At 47.5% G+C, this 14,397-nt stretch overlaps 1 protein-coding gene and 1 pseudogene across 1 annotated transcript; both read right to left on the bottom strand.

The window, feature by feature from the left end:
- Positions 1-946, bottom strand: part of LOC136660691 (uncharacterized) — a 35,808-nt pseudogene extending 34,862 nt beyond the window's left edge.
- Positions 947-4,255: 3,309 nt separating this feature from the next.
- On the bottom strand, positions 4,256-14,221 carry LOC136660419 (C-signal-like). Its single transcript, XM_066637586.1, has 6 exons — positions 14,075-14,221; positions 10,152-10,203; positions 8,175-8,362; positions 7,583-7,744; positions 6,494-6,604; positions 4,256-4,375 (listed from the first exon to the last, which is right to left on the bottom strand). The coding sequence occupies exons 1-6, from the start codon at positions 14,219-14,221 to the stop codon at positions 4,256-4,258; spliced, it is 780 nt and encodes a 259-aa protein (XP_066493683.1).
- Positions 14,222-14,397: the final 176 nt, after the last annotated feature.

Genomic DNA, 14,397 nt, shown 5'->3' with positions numbered 1-14,397 from the left:
CTGTAATGGTAGCACGAGCGTTGCTAAGGGACTTAGCAACTTAAAAGTTATGCAACTCAGTTCTTAGAGAACACTGCAAGAGAAACTCTGCAAAGGCCCCACCTGGACTGTCACTGGGAGGGGGGACACCAGCATTAATCCAAATCCTTCTAGTCTTATGCTTTGAGCATGTTGTATCAATTGGTCCCCTCTGACTACCCTGAATAAGCTGTGAGAATGTTTTCCTCCCTTTTGTAAGTAATGAAAGCAAAGGCATGTTAGCTTAGCAAACATGAAAGCAAAAGCATGTTTACTCAGAAGTAAGCCCACATTTAATTGAAGTTATGGCTTTGTGATATTCATTCCCTTTTGTATTACAGAAAGTTTCATCTGGTTACCGTGTTCTCATAATTTCCAACAACTCTGACATTCATCACATCTCTCTATAACTGCTCTTCAGAGGAATGGCAGAATGGACCCCTTTCCAGCTCTTTAACCTCCCAAATTGTGCAACCAAAAGGCAAGGCTTGTCGAGGGATATTGACAGAAAGTTGATTAATTTCCTATTTAGTTAATCAATCAATTAGATTAATTCCATTTTTAAATAATCTATTTGTAAGGGACCTTGTGAACACTCCCTAGTACCAATTCAGCCTCGCTAATACAGTATTAAAAATAGCAGAATAAATTAGAAAAATGGGGCTGAAACAATTGTGCCAGAGAGCTCAGTTCTACTGGGCAAAATTTTCTCAGCATCAAAAGGAATTCCCCTTTTTATGCATCCACCCTAAAGTCCAGCTTGGTCCACCTTTGGGCTCACCTGGGCACCTGCACCTTCTGGGTCCCGGCAGGTGGCGAAGATCCATTCTGGTCGGTTCTTTTTCCCAGCCAGCTGCCTGACAATCTCCAAGCCGATGCCCCGGTTGGATCCAGTCACCAGCACGCTACGTGTCTCCAAGGCTGCCATCTCTCCTTCACCTTCCTGCGATTGACTAGCAGAGATTGGTGTCCAGACTCTGTGCTCAGGCTTGCAGCCCCACCCAATAAGCTCCTCCTTCAGCCCATACTCTGTATTTGGCAACACTCCGGTGGCACAGAGCTGAGTGTGGCAGAGGGAAATGGGTGGAGACCTTGCATGGTCTCTACTAGAACTGCCTAGAAAGGGGCTGGAGAAGGAAGACACCTGACCCAGTTGGGGAAGACATTTGGCCAAGGCCTGAATAAAGTAGTTTGGAAGACAGAAGGAGAGCAGGGAGGGCTCTGGGCTGCTCCAGCACCCATTGTCCCGAGGCAGCAGACCAGCAACCCAATTCTGTAACACACCCGAGCCCTGAGGCAGCTGTGCCAATGGAATGTGCACTACATCCTACATGGGGGGGGGCAGTCCTGGAAGTCTCCTCAGGGTAAGGGAGTGTTTCTTCCCTTTCCTTGGGGCAAGGCTCAGCTTCTTCACAGGGTCACCTTTATCTGCGCCAGCCATCTGAGTTCCCTGACCCTACAGGTCAACTTTCTTTCCTTAGTCAAACCCCCTCCCCAGTTAGGCAAAGCTGCTTCTCTTCTCCAAGAACACAAGGACACAGTTTTCACAAGTAACCCCACCTCCTGGGAAAATATACCCTCCAAAAACATAAGGGGTTGAATCGATTCCTACCACTTTCTTTTTCCTTATCTCTAGTTCCCCAAGTTATTTTGGATATGAATTCTCATGCACAGGATTCTCCCACAAAGCTGCTTATTATTATTATTATTATTATTATTATTATTATTATTATTATTATTATTATTATTATTATTATTATTAATTTATACCCCGCCTTTTTGCCCAAAGGGCACATAAGGCGGCTTAGAAACAATTTAAAATACAACATTAAAAACAATCATTAAAACAATTTACAATAATTAAAAATCTAAAAAACAAACAAACCCCGTGGATTTTCATATAAAAGCAAGAACACCAGCCAGCCTGTCAACAATTAAAGGCTTTTTGAAATAAAAAGGTCTTCAGTCCACACCGAAATGTTAGCAACGAGGGAGCAGTTCTCAGTTCTAAGGGGAGGGCATTCCACAGTTCGGGGGCCACCACTGAGAAGGCCCTCTTCCTGGCCGCCACCCCTCTCACATCTCTTAGTGGCGGCACAGTCAAAAGGGCCCCCCCAGATGATCTAAAAGCATGGGCAGGATTGTAGGGAAGGAGGCGGTCCCTCAAATACCCCGGACCCGAATCATAAAGGGCTTTAAAAGTCAAAACTAGCACCTTGAATTGGGCCCGGAACAGAACCGGCAGCCAGTGTAGCCGCCGAAGCAACGGCTCGACAGAGTCAAACCGACGTGCCCCGGCAACCACACGAGCAGCCGTGTTCCGTACTAGTTGTAATTTCCGGACCGTCTTCAAAGGCAGCCCCGCGTAGAGCGCATTGCAATAATCTAATCTAGATGTCACTAGGGCATGGGTTACTGTGACCAGGTCTGCGCAGCTCGGGTACGGTTGCAGCTGGCGAATCAGCTGTAGCTGAGCAAAGGCTCCCATGGCCACAGCCGCCACCTGGAACGCCAGGAGCAGCTGTGGATCCAGGAGAACCCCTAAGCTGCGGACCTGCTCCTTCAGAGGGAGTGCAACCCCATTCAGAGCAGGACGATAGTCCAGCACCCGAGCTGTGGATTTCCGAACCAAGAGCACCTCTGTCTTATCCGGATTTAATTTCAGCTTGTTCGCCCACATCCAGCCCCTAACCGCCTCCAGACAGCGATCCAGGACCCCAACCGCCTCCTCAGAATCAGGGGGAAAGGAGAGATAAAGCTGGGTGTCATCAGCATATTGATGGCAACCCACTCCAAATCCCCAGATGACCTCTCCCAGCGGCTTCATGTAGATGTTAAAAAGCATGGGGGATAAGATGGAACCCTGCGGCACCCCAAACCTAAGAGGACGGGGTGCCGAACAGGCGTCCCCCAGCACCACCTTCTGGGATCTGTCAGCCAGGAAGGAGCGGAACCACTTCAAAACCGTGCCTCCAAGCCGCAACCTGGCCAGCCGATCCAGAAGGACACCATGGTCAATGGTGTCGAAAGCCGCCGAGAGGTCCAGCAGGACTAACAGGGTTGCACTCCCCCTGTCCATCCCCCGGCGAAGGTCATCCACCAAGGCGACCAAGGCAGTCTCCGTCCTGAACCCCGGCCTGAAGCCAGATTGGAATGGGTCCAGATAATCCGTTTCCTCCAGTACCCTCTAAGCTGGGACGCCACCACCCGCTCAATCACCTTGCCCAGGAATGGGATATTCGAGACCGGCCGAAAGTTGTTAAAATTAGTGGGATCCAGGGAGGGCTTCTTCAGGAGGGGGTGAACCATCGCCTGCTTCAAGGCAGGCGGGAGCACCCCCTCCCTCAGAGATGAATTCACCACCCTCCCCGTCCACTCGGCCAGCCCTTCCTGGGCAGCCCTATAAAGCTTATAATTGTAAGGACAGATTGCTATCAGAAACAGACAGAATACACAGTACAGAATACAGATTACATGTTGCAAAGAAGTTGCCATTTATTTTAAAAGGATTTAGCAAACGCCATTATTTCTGTCATTCCAAAGCACAAGATCATATAGGTTCAGTGTGGGAATTGGGCACAATGACACAATATCCAAAGTTCCTCAACATGATGGTCCTCCAGTGGCTTCCCATTAATTCTCCGTGTTTCTCCATATAGACCCTACCAGACCTGTACATTATGGTTGTGAGATTGGAATTTGATATTGTGAATGGTCACAGCTCAAGAGTCTAGCTATGAAGCTATGCTTAGCTAGTACCCCTGAATGGACAAAAAAGGGTCAGCAGATCTCAATGGCCAGGAAACTCTTTGGATGGGAGCCTCCATGAGAAATCCTAGAGACCCTGGGCATCTACTTCAGAGAAAGGACGAAGATGTTTTCTCCTCCTCCTCCCCTGATCCAGTGGCAGCTTGTGCTGGCTTTGATCAGACCTGTAGATGTTTCCAATAAAGGTCAACTACTTGGAGATCTGAACAGATGTTTAAAACTATCATAAGAAGATGTAAAGTGCCACCTCAGAAGCTGCTCAAAGTAGCACACACAAAAATTCATTCATTCATTCATTTATTTATTTATTTATTTATATTCTGACTTTCTCCCCGAAGGGCACCCAAGGCGGCTCATTTGAGACGCTTGAAGGAGTCTGCCACCTAACTCCACCCAAACGCTCAAACCCTGCACTGGTCCTGGCAAGGAATTACCCTGCAGCGCAGGGAAGCTGGCATTCTGGTGTGTCTCACCAGGGAATGATTTTCCCTTCCCAATCCACAAAAGTGCCACTGTCTTTCTCAGAGAGACGACCAAGTGTGCTCAGGATGCTCTGCACACTCCCCTCCTGTGTCATAGGAGGCGATCCCTGGAATGAGAGAACAGGTGAGTTGTACAAGGACAGTGGGAAAGTGACCAAAAATGAAGGAAATCAACTGAAAGGAGTCTTCCTAATACCCTTGCACCTGATTCAACGATCAAAGGCAAACAGAAGTAAGCTGCCTTTTTTCTGAGTAGATGCTACTCTACAACGCCATTCCTACAACGCCCCCCCCCCCAAAAAAGGAGGCAGGAGGAAAAAGGGGAATGGCTAAAAAGGAATGGGAATTTTTATTTTCAATCAATTTTTGGAGACAAAGCCATCAAGAGTGGTGCTTTTTTTTTTTTGAAGGGGGAGGAAAACGAGAAAGGTGAGGATCCTGGGTTAATCTGACACCGACCCCAAGCCTATGTAGGTCTACTCAGAAGTAAGCACCATTTGAGGCAACGGGGCTTCCTCCCAGGAGAGTGTGGAAAGGATTGCAGCCACATACAGCAAGATGTACTCACCCCAGAGTAGATGGGGGCTGCTCACACACACACACCCAACATGCAGATGCCACCCCTGTTCCCCCCAGGCAAGACAGAGCGATGCAGGCTGGGGCATTTGGACACACACACCCCCACTAGGAGCAGGCTGGCTCCTTCCTTCCCAAGCAGCCTTGACCAATCCCAGGATGCCCAGGGCGAGGGGAAATGTAGTCCTTGGGCCAAGGTTGCACATGGAAAGAGCTCCATGATGAGATGCGGCACCTCTGCCTGCCCAGCCAGCCTTCTCTCCCACCTCCCCCCACCATGTTTCACAAGCCCTTCCAGCCTCACGCTGCCCCACCCACCTCATTCACAGCTGCAGAAAAGCAGCAAGTCAGGAGGCAGCACTTGCAGCAGAGCAGCCCAGCCCAGCCCAGCCCAGCCCCTCTCCCTGAGATGCCTGGCAACGCCCCTGGAGGCTAGCCACGCCTCACTAGGGAGACGGGATGCACAGATTGAATACCTCAGGTTTAAAGCCTTGGGAAGCTTCAAAGAGGCTTCCCCAAAGCAGTCTATGGTTGCACGAGGCTCCGTGAGATTCTGGTAAGTGGGGGTGTGTGGATTTGTGCACGGGGGGTTGGCGAGAGCCTGCAGGGGGTGCCATCGTGGACCTTTGTCCTGGGGCGTGGGGCTGGGGAGGTCCGCCACTGCCTGGACAATTAGTATTTTAGCTGGAGAGTGATCCTAGAATTTGTTCCTGGATCAGACCAAAGGCAATTTTAAAATAGGCAGGGTATTGTACAAACAGAGAGTTCGGATGGTTGAGCGCTGCAAGTAAAACACAGCCACTCACAGATGCAATACCCTGAGAGTGTTGAAGTGGGTGTGTTAACATGAAAAGAAGGGGAGACTCCCTCTGCCCAGAAAACAGTCAGCTATAGACTGACCATATTCAGGGCTCAGTCCTAAGTGCTGAGCTCTGGTGCTGAGCTCTAGCGCCTTACATGCTGTAAGGCACGTCTGCAACATCCTGCAAGGAGTCAGTGTTGGCGCCGGCCCAATGCCAGTTGGCGCTGAGTTCAGTGCCAGATGGATGCTGCCCAGAGCACAGTAGGTGCGCTGGGCAGTAGTGAGGGCCTTAGGGGTGGACGGTAGGCATCCAGGGCAGGGGGAGGGCAGGGCCAGGCCATGCTGGGCCAGGCCGGATTCTGTGCTCCATGTTGGACTGAAAAGCCAAACATGGAGCTCCTCGAGTCTCCGCCGGCAAAATAGCTGGCACAGGAGACCCATTGCAATCCCTGCACCCTTACTTGGAGAAAGGGAATGCAAGTCTCCTTCCCCTAAGGAGGCCTCCAGAAGCCCCGGCAGTGCTGCTGGATGCAGTTGATCCAGTGCCACTGCACCCGGCAGAGTCGCCGGGGATAGGATTGTGCTGCCAGTAGCTTCAGAGAGCGACAGGATCTTGAAGTGTCTTTTGAGAAAAAAGAACAGCCACACACTGGAAGACCGGGAAGTGACCTGCTTGGGGCAAGTGGGCACTAGGTTTGAGGATAAACTACATTCTGTTGCAGGTTCAAAATAAAATTTTTAAAGGTTCTGAAATATTTTTTGAAATATTACTTGGACATTAGACCTCGTACTGAAATACATTTTATTGCATCTAAGTCAGTATAAGATTCCGTGATGAAGCACCTACCGACATGTTTCCCATGTCTGTCTGCACCCACCCAGGATGCAATGATATGCACAGGATCTCGTCTTTGGCAAATCCTAGTGACATGCACCGGGTGAGCATGTTCAGTGCAGCCTGGAAGGGAAAAATGGCAGAAACAGGGTAGTCAATGATGCGTCCCAATTGAAAGAAAGGACATGAGGTTAAAAGGTGGGATCGATAGGCCTAAATGATTTTATTTGGTACACTTTCTAGTGACAGATTTCTGTTTTCTTCTCTTTCCAGTGCAAGTTATAGAAGGAAATGCAAACTGCCATCAATGTCTGCTTCACACATTTATAATCCAAGAATGAGTTCCACCCATCAAGGAGATTATATTCTCCCTTCTGACAGTGGTAGGCAGGTACCCTGTTCTTTCTAACTGTGGTGGTGGCAGACAACAGAGAACGGGAAAAGAGTTGAATCCAGTTAGTCAAGGATTGGGAGTGTATGAGAAGGACTTTTGTGTTATTTTCTTTTGTTGACTTATCCATGCCACTTTTCAGAATTGCTTTACAAAGAGCTTTACAATAAGAATACACAAACACAGTGGCTGAAACCAGCAAGTCTAAAGAACGACATTGTGGGTCCATACCTTTAATTCTATGCGCACTTCCCAAGGAGTAGCCCTCATTATACAGAATAGGACTTACTTCTGAGCAGACATGCATAGTATTGTGCTATAGAAAGCAATATTAGCTTCTCTGCATAGGGACCCATAATTTTTATTTACCAGTGGTAAGCAGATAAGGCCCTGAACAATGTTTTACACTACAGAAGTTGGAAAGCGCCTCTGACTTGTTATAATTCATTTCCAATATTACTGAAGCACCATTGATGTACATGATACTTTGCAGTTTCATACATAAAGAGAAGGAAGAGTCCCTGCCTCAATGAATGTCCTGTACTCCCTGTCTGTTCACAGTGGTAAAAACAGGAGGGGAAAAGGATGACCTAGAAGAGGGTGGAAGAAAAATGAAGAAAGAGCTTGTGATGCAAAGGCACTTTCTTCTTCCTGCCATGCTGTCAAGAGAGCTAACCCTTCACAGGTTTGCTTGCTGGTTTTGTACATACTTTGCTGCAACGGTAAGCGATGATATGTACAGCAAAATCCCACCCAAGGATTGTTTCGAGGGAGCCAGCTTGACTTGAAATGTTGACAATGGCAGCCTTGCTGCAGCTCATTCCTTTCTTTGGGCTTTCTTGAGCTGCCTTCCTCAGCGAGGGCAGGAAGGCCTGGAGACAGAAAGAAAAAAATAAAAGCATCCCTATTATTTTGGGGCAGAGCTTGGTGGAGAGGACATCCCTTCATCAATGCAAAAGCAACACTTTGAATCCAAACGTGAGTCCAGCAGTTACCTGCTGGTGGGCAAATATTATTTTGTGGGACATCCACATGGCAGTTACTCACATGCCTGGTTCAAATGGTGTAATGTTTTCTCATCAATCCACATACATAAAGGGGGGAAGCCTCACCTGTTGAATTTCTGTCTTTGATGCAGCTATTAACGGCACAGCCACATAGTCCAGAAATTGGTGGAAATCCATGTGTGACCTCATCACCACGAAATACTGGCGCTGGACTATTTGGTCTGCAAATGTTAAGCACTTCCAATAAGTGTTTCAAAGAAGAGGTGCCAGGATCATCCTGAGAGGATGCACTTACCTGGCTCACCATCAGAGGTCCTATCACATTGATGTTATACCCTTCAGACATGTTCTCCGGTGTTTCGCTCTCCAGAGTAGAATGCTTTGCAATCCCAGCATTGTTGATCAGGAGATTCAGCCCAGCCCCTTTTAGCTGCTGAGTGACTCGGGCTGCAGCAGCCTTGATGCTGGATGGGTCAGAAACATCTGCAGCAGCAGAGAGAAGATTTCAGCAGCGATCAAAATCTGCTATCCATGCCCAGAATCCATCCCAGCAGCACTATTGCCTTGCTATCATCACGGCTTTCTGAAAGTTCAGAGTACTTCATGCACATAACTTTTTCTTACGCACTACTGTGTTTATGCATACTGAGAATCCAGTCCTAATTCCCTCCCCCCTCAAAGATGCAGCAGCATCAAAATGGCTACCATTGCATCCTGCAGTGGGGCAGCTGCGGAGGTCACACTGCCTAAAGGGACAATTGTTCTCTTGCCAGGGGTAAGCCTCGGTGGCACAGGGGAGTCTACTAGGACTGCAATCGCTGAATAGCTGGCACAGATCCACATGGACCCATACAGGAGAAAGTGATCCGGGAAGAAGACTGGGATTTGGCAGCTGCCAAACTCACACTTTCCCAGACCCGATTCACCCTTCCCCTGCTTCGCTGCTACATTGTTTCATCCCTGCCCCCATTCTGCCCTCCCCCACTCCTTCTGACTTCTGGCCTCCCCCACCACCTTAGCCTGTCATCTCGACAGCATTCCCAGCTGCGGAGTCCCTGTCATGTGCAAAGGCCACATCTCCTTCTTAATGTGTGAAGCAGTTCTGAATTATTCCACACTCCCCAAGAGACCCTGCATCCCAACACCGTCTCTCTTCCACACTTACGTCTCTGCTCTGTTCCCCAACCCTTTCTCAGATCCAGGGAGCAGGAGAAGGAATAGCAGAGACAGAGGGTGGGCAGAGGTGGGCAGCAGGCGTCCTTCCCATCCACAGCCTCACAGCCCAGTCCTGTCCCCGGTGGTGCTGCAAGGTGCAGCAGCACCAAATGGTGACCACCGGATGCAGCGTGGCGCCCCAAGTCTCCAGGATACAGCGGGATGCTCGGTGCTGCCAGAGGTACCCTCAGGGAGACTTTCATCCCCTTCCCCCGAGGAAAGCCCCAAGTGCCACAATGGGGTTCCTCAAGTCTGTGCTGGCTTTTTTGCTCCGTGCAAAGCCCAACATGGAGGATAGGATCCAGCAGAGCAGGGCTCTGCCAGTCCCCCAACCCTTCCGCCCCAGTTGCTCCTGCCCTGCCCTCCTCCTGCCCCAGAATGCCTCCCACGCACCCCAACGGTCCTTACCACTACTCGGAGCTCTTTCCTTGCTCCGGGCAGCGACCATTCAGCACTGGGTCGAGTGCTGGCTGGCGCTGGACCAATGTTCCCTCCTCAGAGGGTGCTGTAAATGTGCTTGTTGATGACACCTGGCACCAGTGCTGGAGCTCGGCGCCAGAGCTCTGAGTCCTTAGCACTGGGATCTCAGGTGACTGCCTGAATTTGAAACTGCAAGGACTACGTTGGAAGGGAAAGCAGCGACTTTGGAATTAAATGGAGTGAAAAAAGCATGCGATGAAGTGTTTTCAACCTTGTTTCTAAAGCGTGTGCCATCTGGTCATAAAAAGTAAATAATGATAATATTCTTAAGAGGCCCTGATGGAAGACAGCAATGCCTGCTGGTCTGTCTCAGTCCCAAAGTGCAGTGCCTGAGCGGGGAAGTGCACTTCCACAGACACAAAAGATCTAGACTCAGACATCTCGGAAAACGGGATGTGCCTGTAAGGGAGATGTGACCTGGCAAAACATTTCTGGAGCAAGGACAGCAGATGAGGACCCAATCCACCGGTTATCTGCAAAGAAGCTATCTTGCGCAACAGTCTGAAACCTCAACTCATGCCCCCACTAATTCCAAAGTGCCAATGGGTGGTAGAGGAGAATGGCAACAGCTACCTACCCAGCTGGACGATCACCACTCCCTGATGTTTAGCAGCCAAGTTCCTCAACTCCTAAAAGAGCCAATGAAACAGATAAAGATTATTATGCATGAGCTAATCCATTCCATTCTATTCCATTCCAAAACCTTTATTGGCATAAGCAAAAATTAAATAAAACATTAAAACACAGTACAGGAAAATAATCAAGACAATGGCTGTGCTACTGAGAAAAGATCACAACGAAACAGAGATACATCAGGTTAAAGGTTTTAACTTGGCAACTGCAGATAGAAATTCTGCTACCGCACCAGTGGTGGATACAACCGAGTCACTCAAAAGTGCAGATAAGGTCTCTGACAAAGAACTTAGAGGGAAAGAAAGTACAGAATGTAAATGAATTTCTTGGAGTAGTTGAAGGGACGGACAACAGAGTAAAATGTGGGCCACTGTGTCCAGCTCCAAAGAGCAAAGGGGACACAATCTATGTTCCAAAGGGATATTAAAAAATCTGCCAAAATGTATGGCTGATGGAAAGGTGTTAAATCTCGCCAACATAAATGCCCTCCTTTTAACAGGATTAATCAACATAGTAAAATAGTTGTGTGGATGGCCAGATGAAGGAAAAAGGCCAAAAAACCGGGGAGAGCAGGTAGGATTGAGGTTGGATGAGAGATGAATAAATTCAAGTTCCCATAGTTTGGTCTTAATAACTGAATGGGCTCGATGAAGACTAATGTCCGCAAGAGATTCAAAGGACAATCCCAATGATAGAAGTTTAGAATCGATCGCTTGAAACCACTTAGAAAAAAAGGAATCTTTTAAAAGATCGTTTAAAAGAGATTCAGGGTGGATAGTTAAATGCAGACAAAGCCAGAACTTGAATGTAAGGGACCACGCCATAGTAGAGGGAAGGTGGATCCCTAATTCGAGAATGAGAGTGGATAATCTGATTAAATTAGGAACCCCCAAGATCCGTCTGAGGAAAGAGGCTGCAACTTGGTCAAGATCATGACTTGCAGCCTCTATCCAAATGGCGGCACCATACAGTAATTGAGAAAGAATTTTAGTTTTGAAAATGTGAAGGGCGGCAGGGACATACTGATTCCCACAAGAAAAATGAAAACGTGCAATCGCATTTAAATAAGGTACAACTGAGGAAATGGCAGATTTCGGGTGCGGTGACCAACTATGGCGAAAATGAAAAAGAATCCCTAGATATTTAAAGGACGGTACTTGTTGGAAAGAAAGAGTACCAATCGTCCAGGGAAACAAAGTCCAAGACTTAGCGAAAACCAAAATTTTGTTTTTTTCAGAATTCATTATTAAGTCATTGGATAAACATTGGATAATCCAGAAAAGCAAGCAAAGAATGACACAGGCCAAGTCTGGTAACAGACAAAAGGACTGCGTCATCTGCATAAAGGAGGATAGGGAGGGGAGCACCATTGAGGGAAGGGGAATTCTGACAATTTAATAGATGCGAAGGTAAATCTGCCAAAAAAAGACTGAAGAGGAGGGGAGCGAGAATACAGCCTTGTCGAACTCCCTTACTAATAGGAATTTTCTCAGTTGTAGAACCCAGACTATTAAAACGTACCCTACAATAATTAGTTGAATGGAGACGTCGAATTAGGAAAAGGAGGCGGGGATCAATCCCACAACCGGCCAATTTGTTCCACAGCATAGCCCTATTAATGGAGTCAAACGCTCCGCAGAGATCGATGAAAGCCACAAAGAGTTTGGCACCATAATGGGCAGAGTATTTCTCAACCAAGAAGGAGAGTAAAAAGGCATGATCAACAGTAGAGGCGCCTAGGCGAAAGTCAATTTGTTCTCTACCCGGAAGGGCTTTAGAGGAAGCCCATGATGAAAGTCTAACTAATAGATATTTAGAATAAAGCTTCCCTATAACAGAAAGCAGGCTAATGGGCCTATAATTTTCTGGGAGAGACGGATCACCCCTCTTGAAAATAGGAACAAGAATTGATGAGAGCCGGGAATCTGGAAAAAGACCAGATGGATTAACTAGAGTGAAAAGATTTGCTAGTGGTACCGACTACCAGGTGGGATTGGTGGTTAATATTTCACTCAAAATGTCATCCGGGCCAGGAGCTTTCCCGGGTTTCAAAGTGCTAATCAACTCAACGACCTCGTCAGGAGTAACAGGTGGCCATTTGGGACAATCTGAGGGAATAGAGATAAAAGGTTCACAAGAATCAGAGGCGGAAAAAATTCCTGAAAAATGAGCAACCCAAGCAGACGGAGAAATGGGAGAAGGGACAATATTAAAGGGAGGCAAATTAGTACGGGTAACTAAGGACCAAAAAGATTTATAATTGTTAGTTGAAATTGCATCGTGTAGTTGGAGCCATTTTTGTCGGGCAAAAGAGAGTTTTTTTCTATCCAAAAAGATCTGACAACGTTTCCTCAAAAAAAAAAAAAATCTTAAAGATTCGAGGGAGGGATTGAGGCGTATTTGATGGAAAGCCTGCCTAACACACCTCTTAGCTCGCCAACACTCTGAGTCAAACCACGTAGGAACATGGTTGACGGAGCGAGAGGAAAGAGAAGCTCTAAGAAACTGAATTAAAGACTCGAAAAGGGAATCATAGGATGAAATAGCCATAGAAGGCGAATTGGTCCCTGCCAGCGTGCCCCTCAAATTGATAGACTCTGCCCGCCTGGACCAGTGATTAGCATGAGCTAATCTACAGAGTCAAACGTGATGGGACAGGGCAAAACAGGAGGTGATAGCATCTTATTCGGTTTGGTGATGTGTATGTGCATATTAGCTCACAACGTGTGCACCTGTTGCATTCTTGAGACTTGCCAAGAGTATCCTCAGGCAGAATCTCAAGTTTGGACAATAGCCTTGCTTGGAATGGGGAGCATTGAAGTTATGCAACTTAGTTCCTACAGAACACTGCAACAGAATCTGCAAAAGCCAAACCTACCTTGTTACTGCAAAAGTGTGTACAAGCATTAATGCACATCATTATTGACGTAGGCTTTGTTTCCCAATTCTTCTCAGTGATTATTCCCCTCCTATTACCAATCTGGCGGCGGAATTTTTAGCGGTAGTCTCTAAGGCCAAAATTTGAAGTTAACATTCCCAAAGCTGTTCTATTTTATTATGTTATTTATTCTCTGTAAACTTTTAATATGCCAATAAAGGTACTGAAGTGTGTGACTTAGGCTTTGAGCACGTTCCGACAATCAGGGCCCAACCTTTTCCAGTTTACCAGCACAGATACACCCATGCCAGCTGGGTGTGTGCTGCCTCCTGCAGTGGGCAGGGGGATTCATGGAGGTTACTCAAGGTTAGTGAATGCTTGTTCCCTTACCTTGTGAGGGTCTGCATTGTGGCTGCACCAGCGCTGGAAAGTTGGATAAAATTGGACCCTTTGTCCACTACATTTGCCCTGAACAAACTGTGAGGATGTTTTCTTCTTGTAAGCAGCTTTCGATGAAAGCAAAGGCAGTAATCCTAAGTATGTTTACTCAGAAGTAAGCCCACATTCAATTAAAATTATTGGTTTGTGGTATTCATTCCCATTAGTATTACTGGAAGTTTCATCTGGTTATTCTCATAAATTCCACAACTCTGAAATTCATTACATCTCTCTATAACTGCTCTTCAGAGGAATGGGGGATTAGCCCCTTTCCAGTTCTTTAACCTCCCACATTGTGCAACCAAAAGGGAAGGGAAGGCTCACCAAAGGACATGGGGGGAATTAATTTGTAAGGGACCTTGTAAACATTCCCCGACACCAATCCTGCCTCACTAATATTAATAATAACAGCATAAATAAGAATAATTGTGGGCTGAAGAAGTCGTGCCAGAAAGCTCAACTGCATTTGGCACCATTTTCTCAGCATCAAAAGGAATTCCCTTCTTTAAGCATCCACCCTAAGATCCAGCTAGGTCCACCTTTGGGCTCACCTGAGCACCTGCACCTTCTGGGTCCCGGCAGGTGGCGAAGATCCATTCTGGTCGGTTCTTTTTCCCAGCCAGCTGCCTGACAATCTCCAAGCCGATGCCCCGGTTGGATCCAGTCACCAGTACACTACGTGGCTCCAAGGCTGCCATCTCTCTTTCACCTTCCTGCAATTGACTAGCAGAGATCCGTGTTCAGGCTTGCAGCCCCACCCAATAAGCTCCTCCTTCAGCTCAGACTCTGTATTTGGCAACACTCCGGTGGCACAGAGCTGAATGTGGCAGAGGGAAATGGATGGAGACCTGAATATTCTTGAATGGGCTGTGTG

Source organism: Tiliqua scincoides, chromosome 9 (assembly GCF_035046505.1).
Source record: "Tiliqua scincoides isolate rTilSci1 chromosome 9, rTilSci1.hap2, whole genome shotgun sequence".
NCBI lineage: Eukaryota > Metazoa > Chordata > Lepidosauria > Squamata > Scincidae > Tiliqua > Tiliqua scincoides.
The sequence above is the reverse complement of the archived record's forward strand: the minus strand, read 5'-3'. Positions and strand labels throughout refer to the sequence as shown.

What these genes read in the sequence shown, in the direction of transcription:
- LOC136660419 (XM_066637586.1), bottom strand. Translation starts at nt 14,221, where the DNA reads ATGGCAGCCTTGGAGCCACGTAGTGTACTGGTGACTGGATCCAACCGG. An exon ending in CAGAAGGTGCAGGTGCTCAG is followed by an intron (nt 10,204 to 14,074) that starts GTGAGCCCAAAG and finishes TGGCTCTTTTAG; the next exon opens with GAGTTGAGGAACTTGGCTGC. An exon ending in CAGACATGGGAAACATGTCG is followed by an intron (nt 4,376 to 6,493) that starts GTAGGTGCTTCA and finishes CTCTCATTCCAG; the next exon opens with GGATCGCCTCCTATGACACA.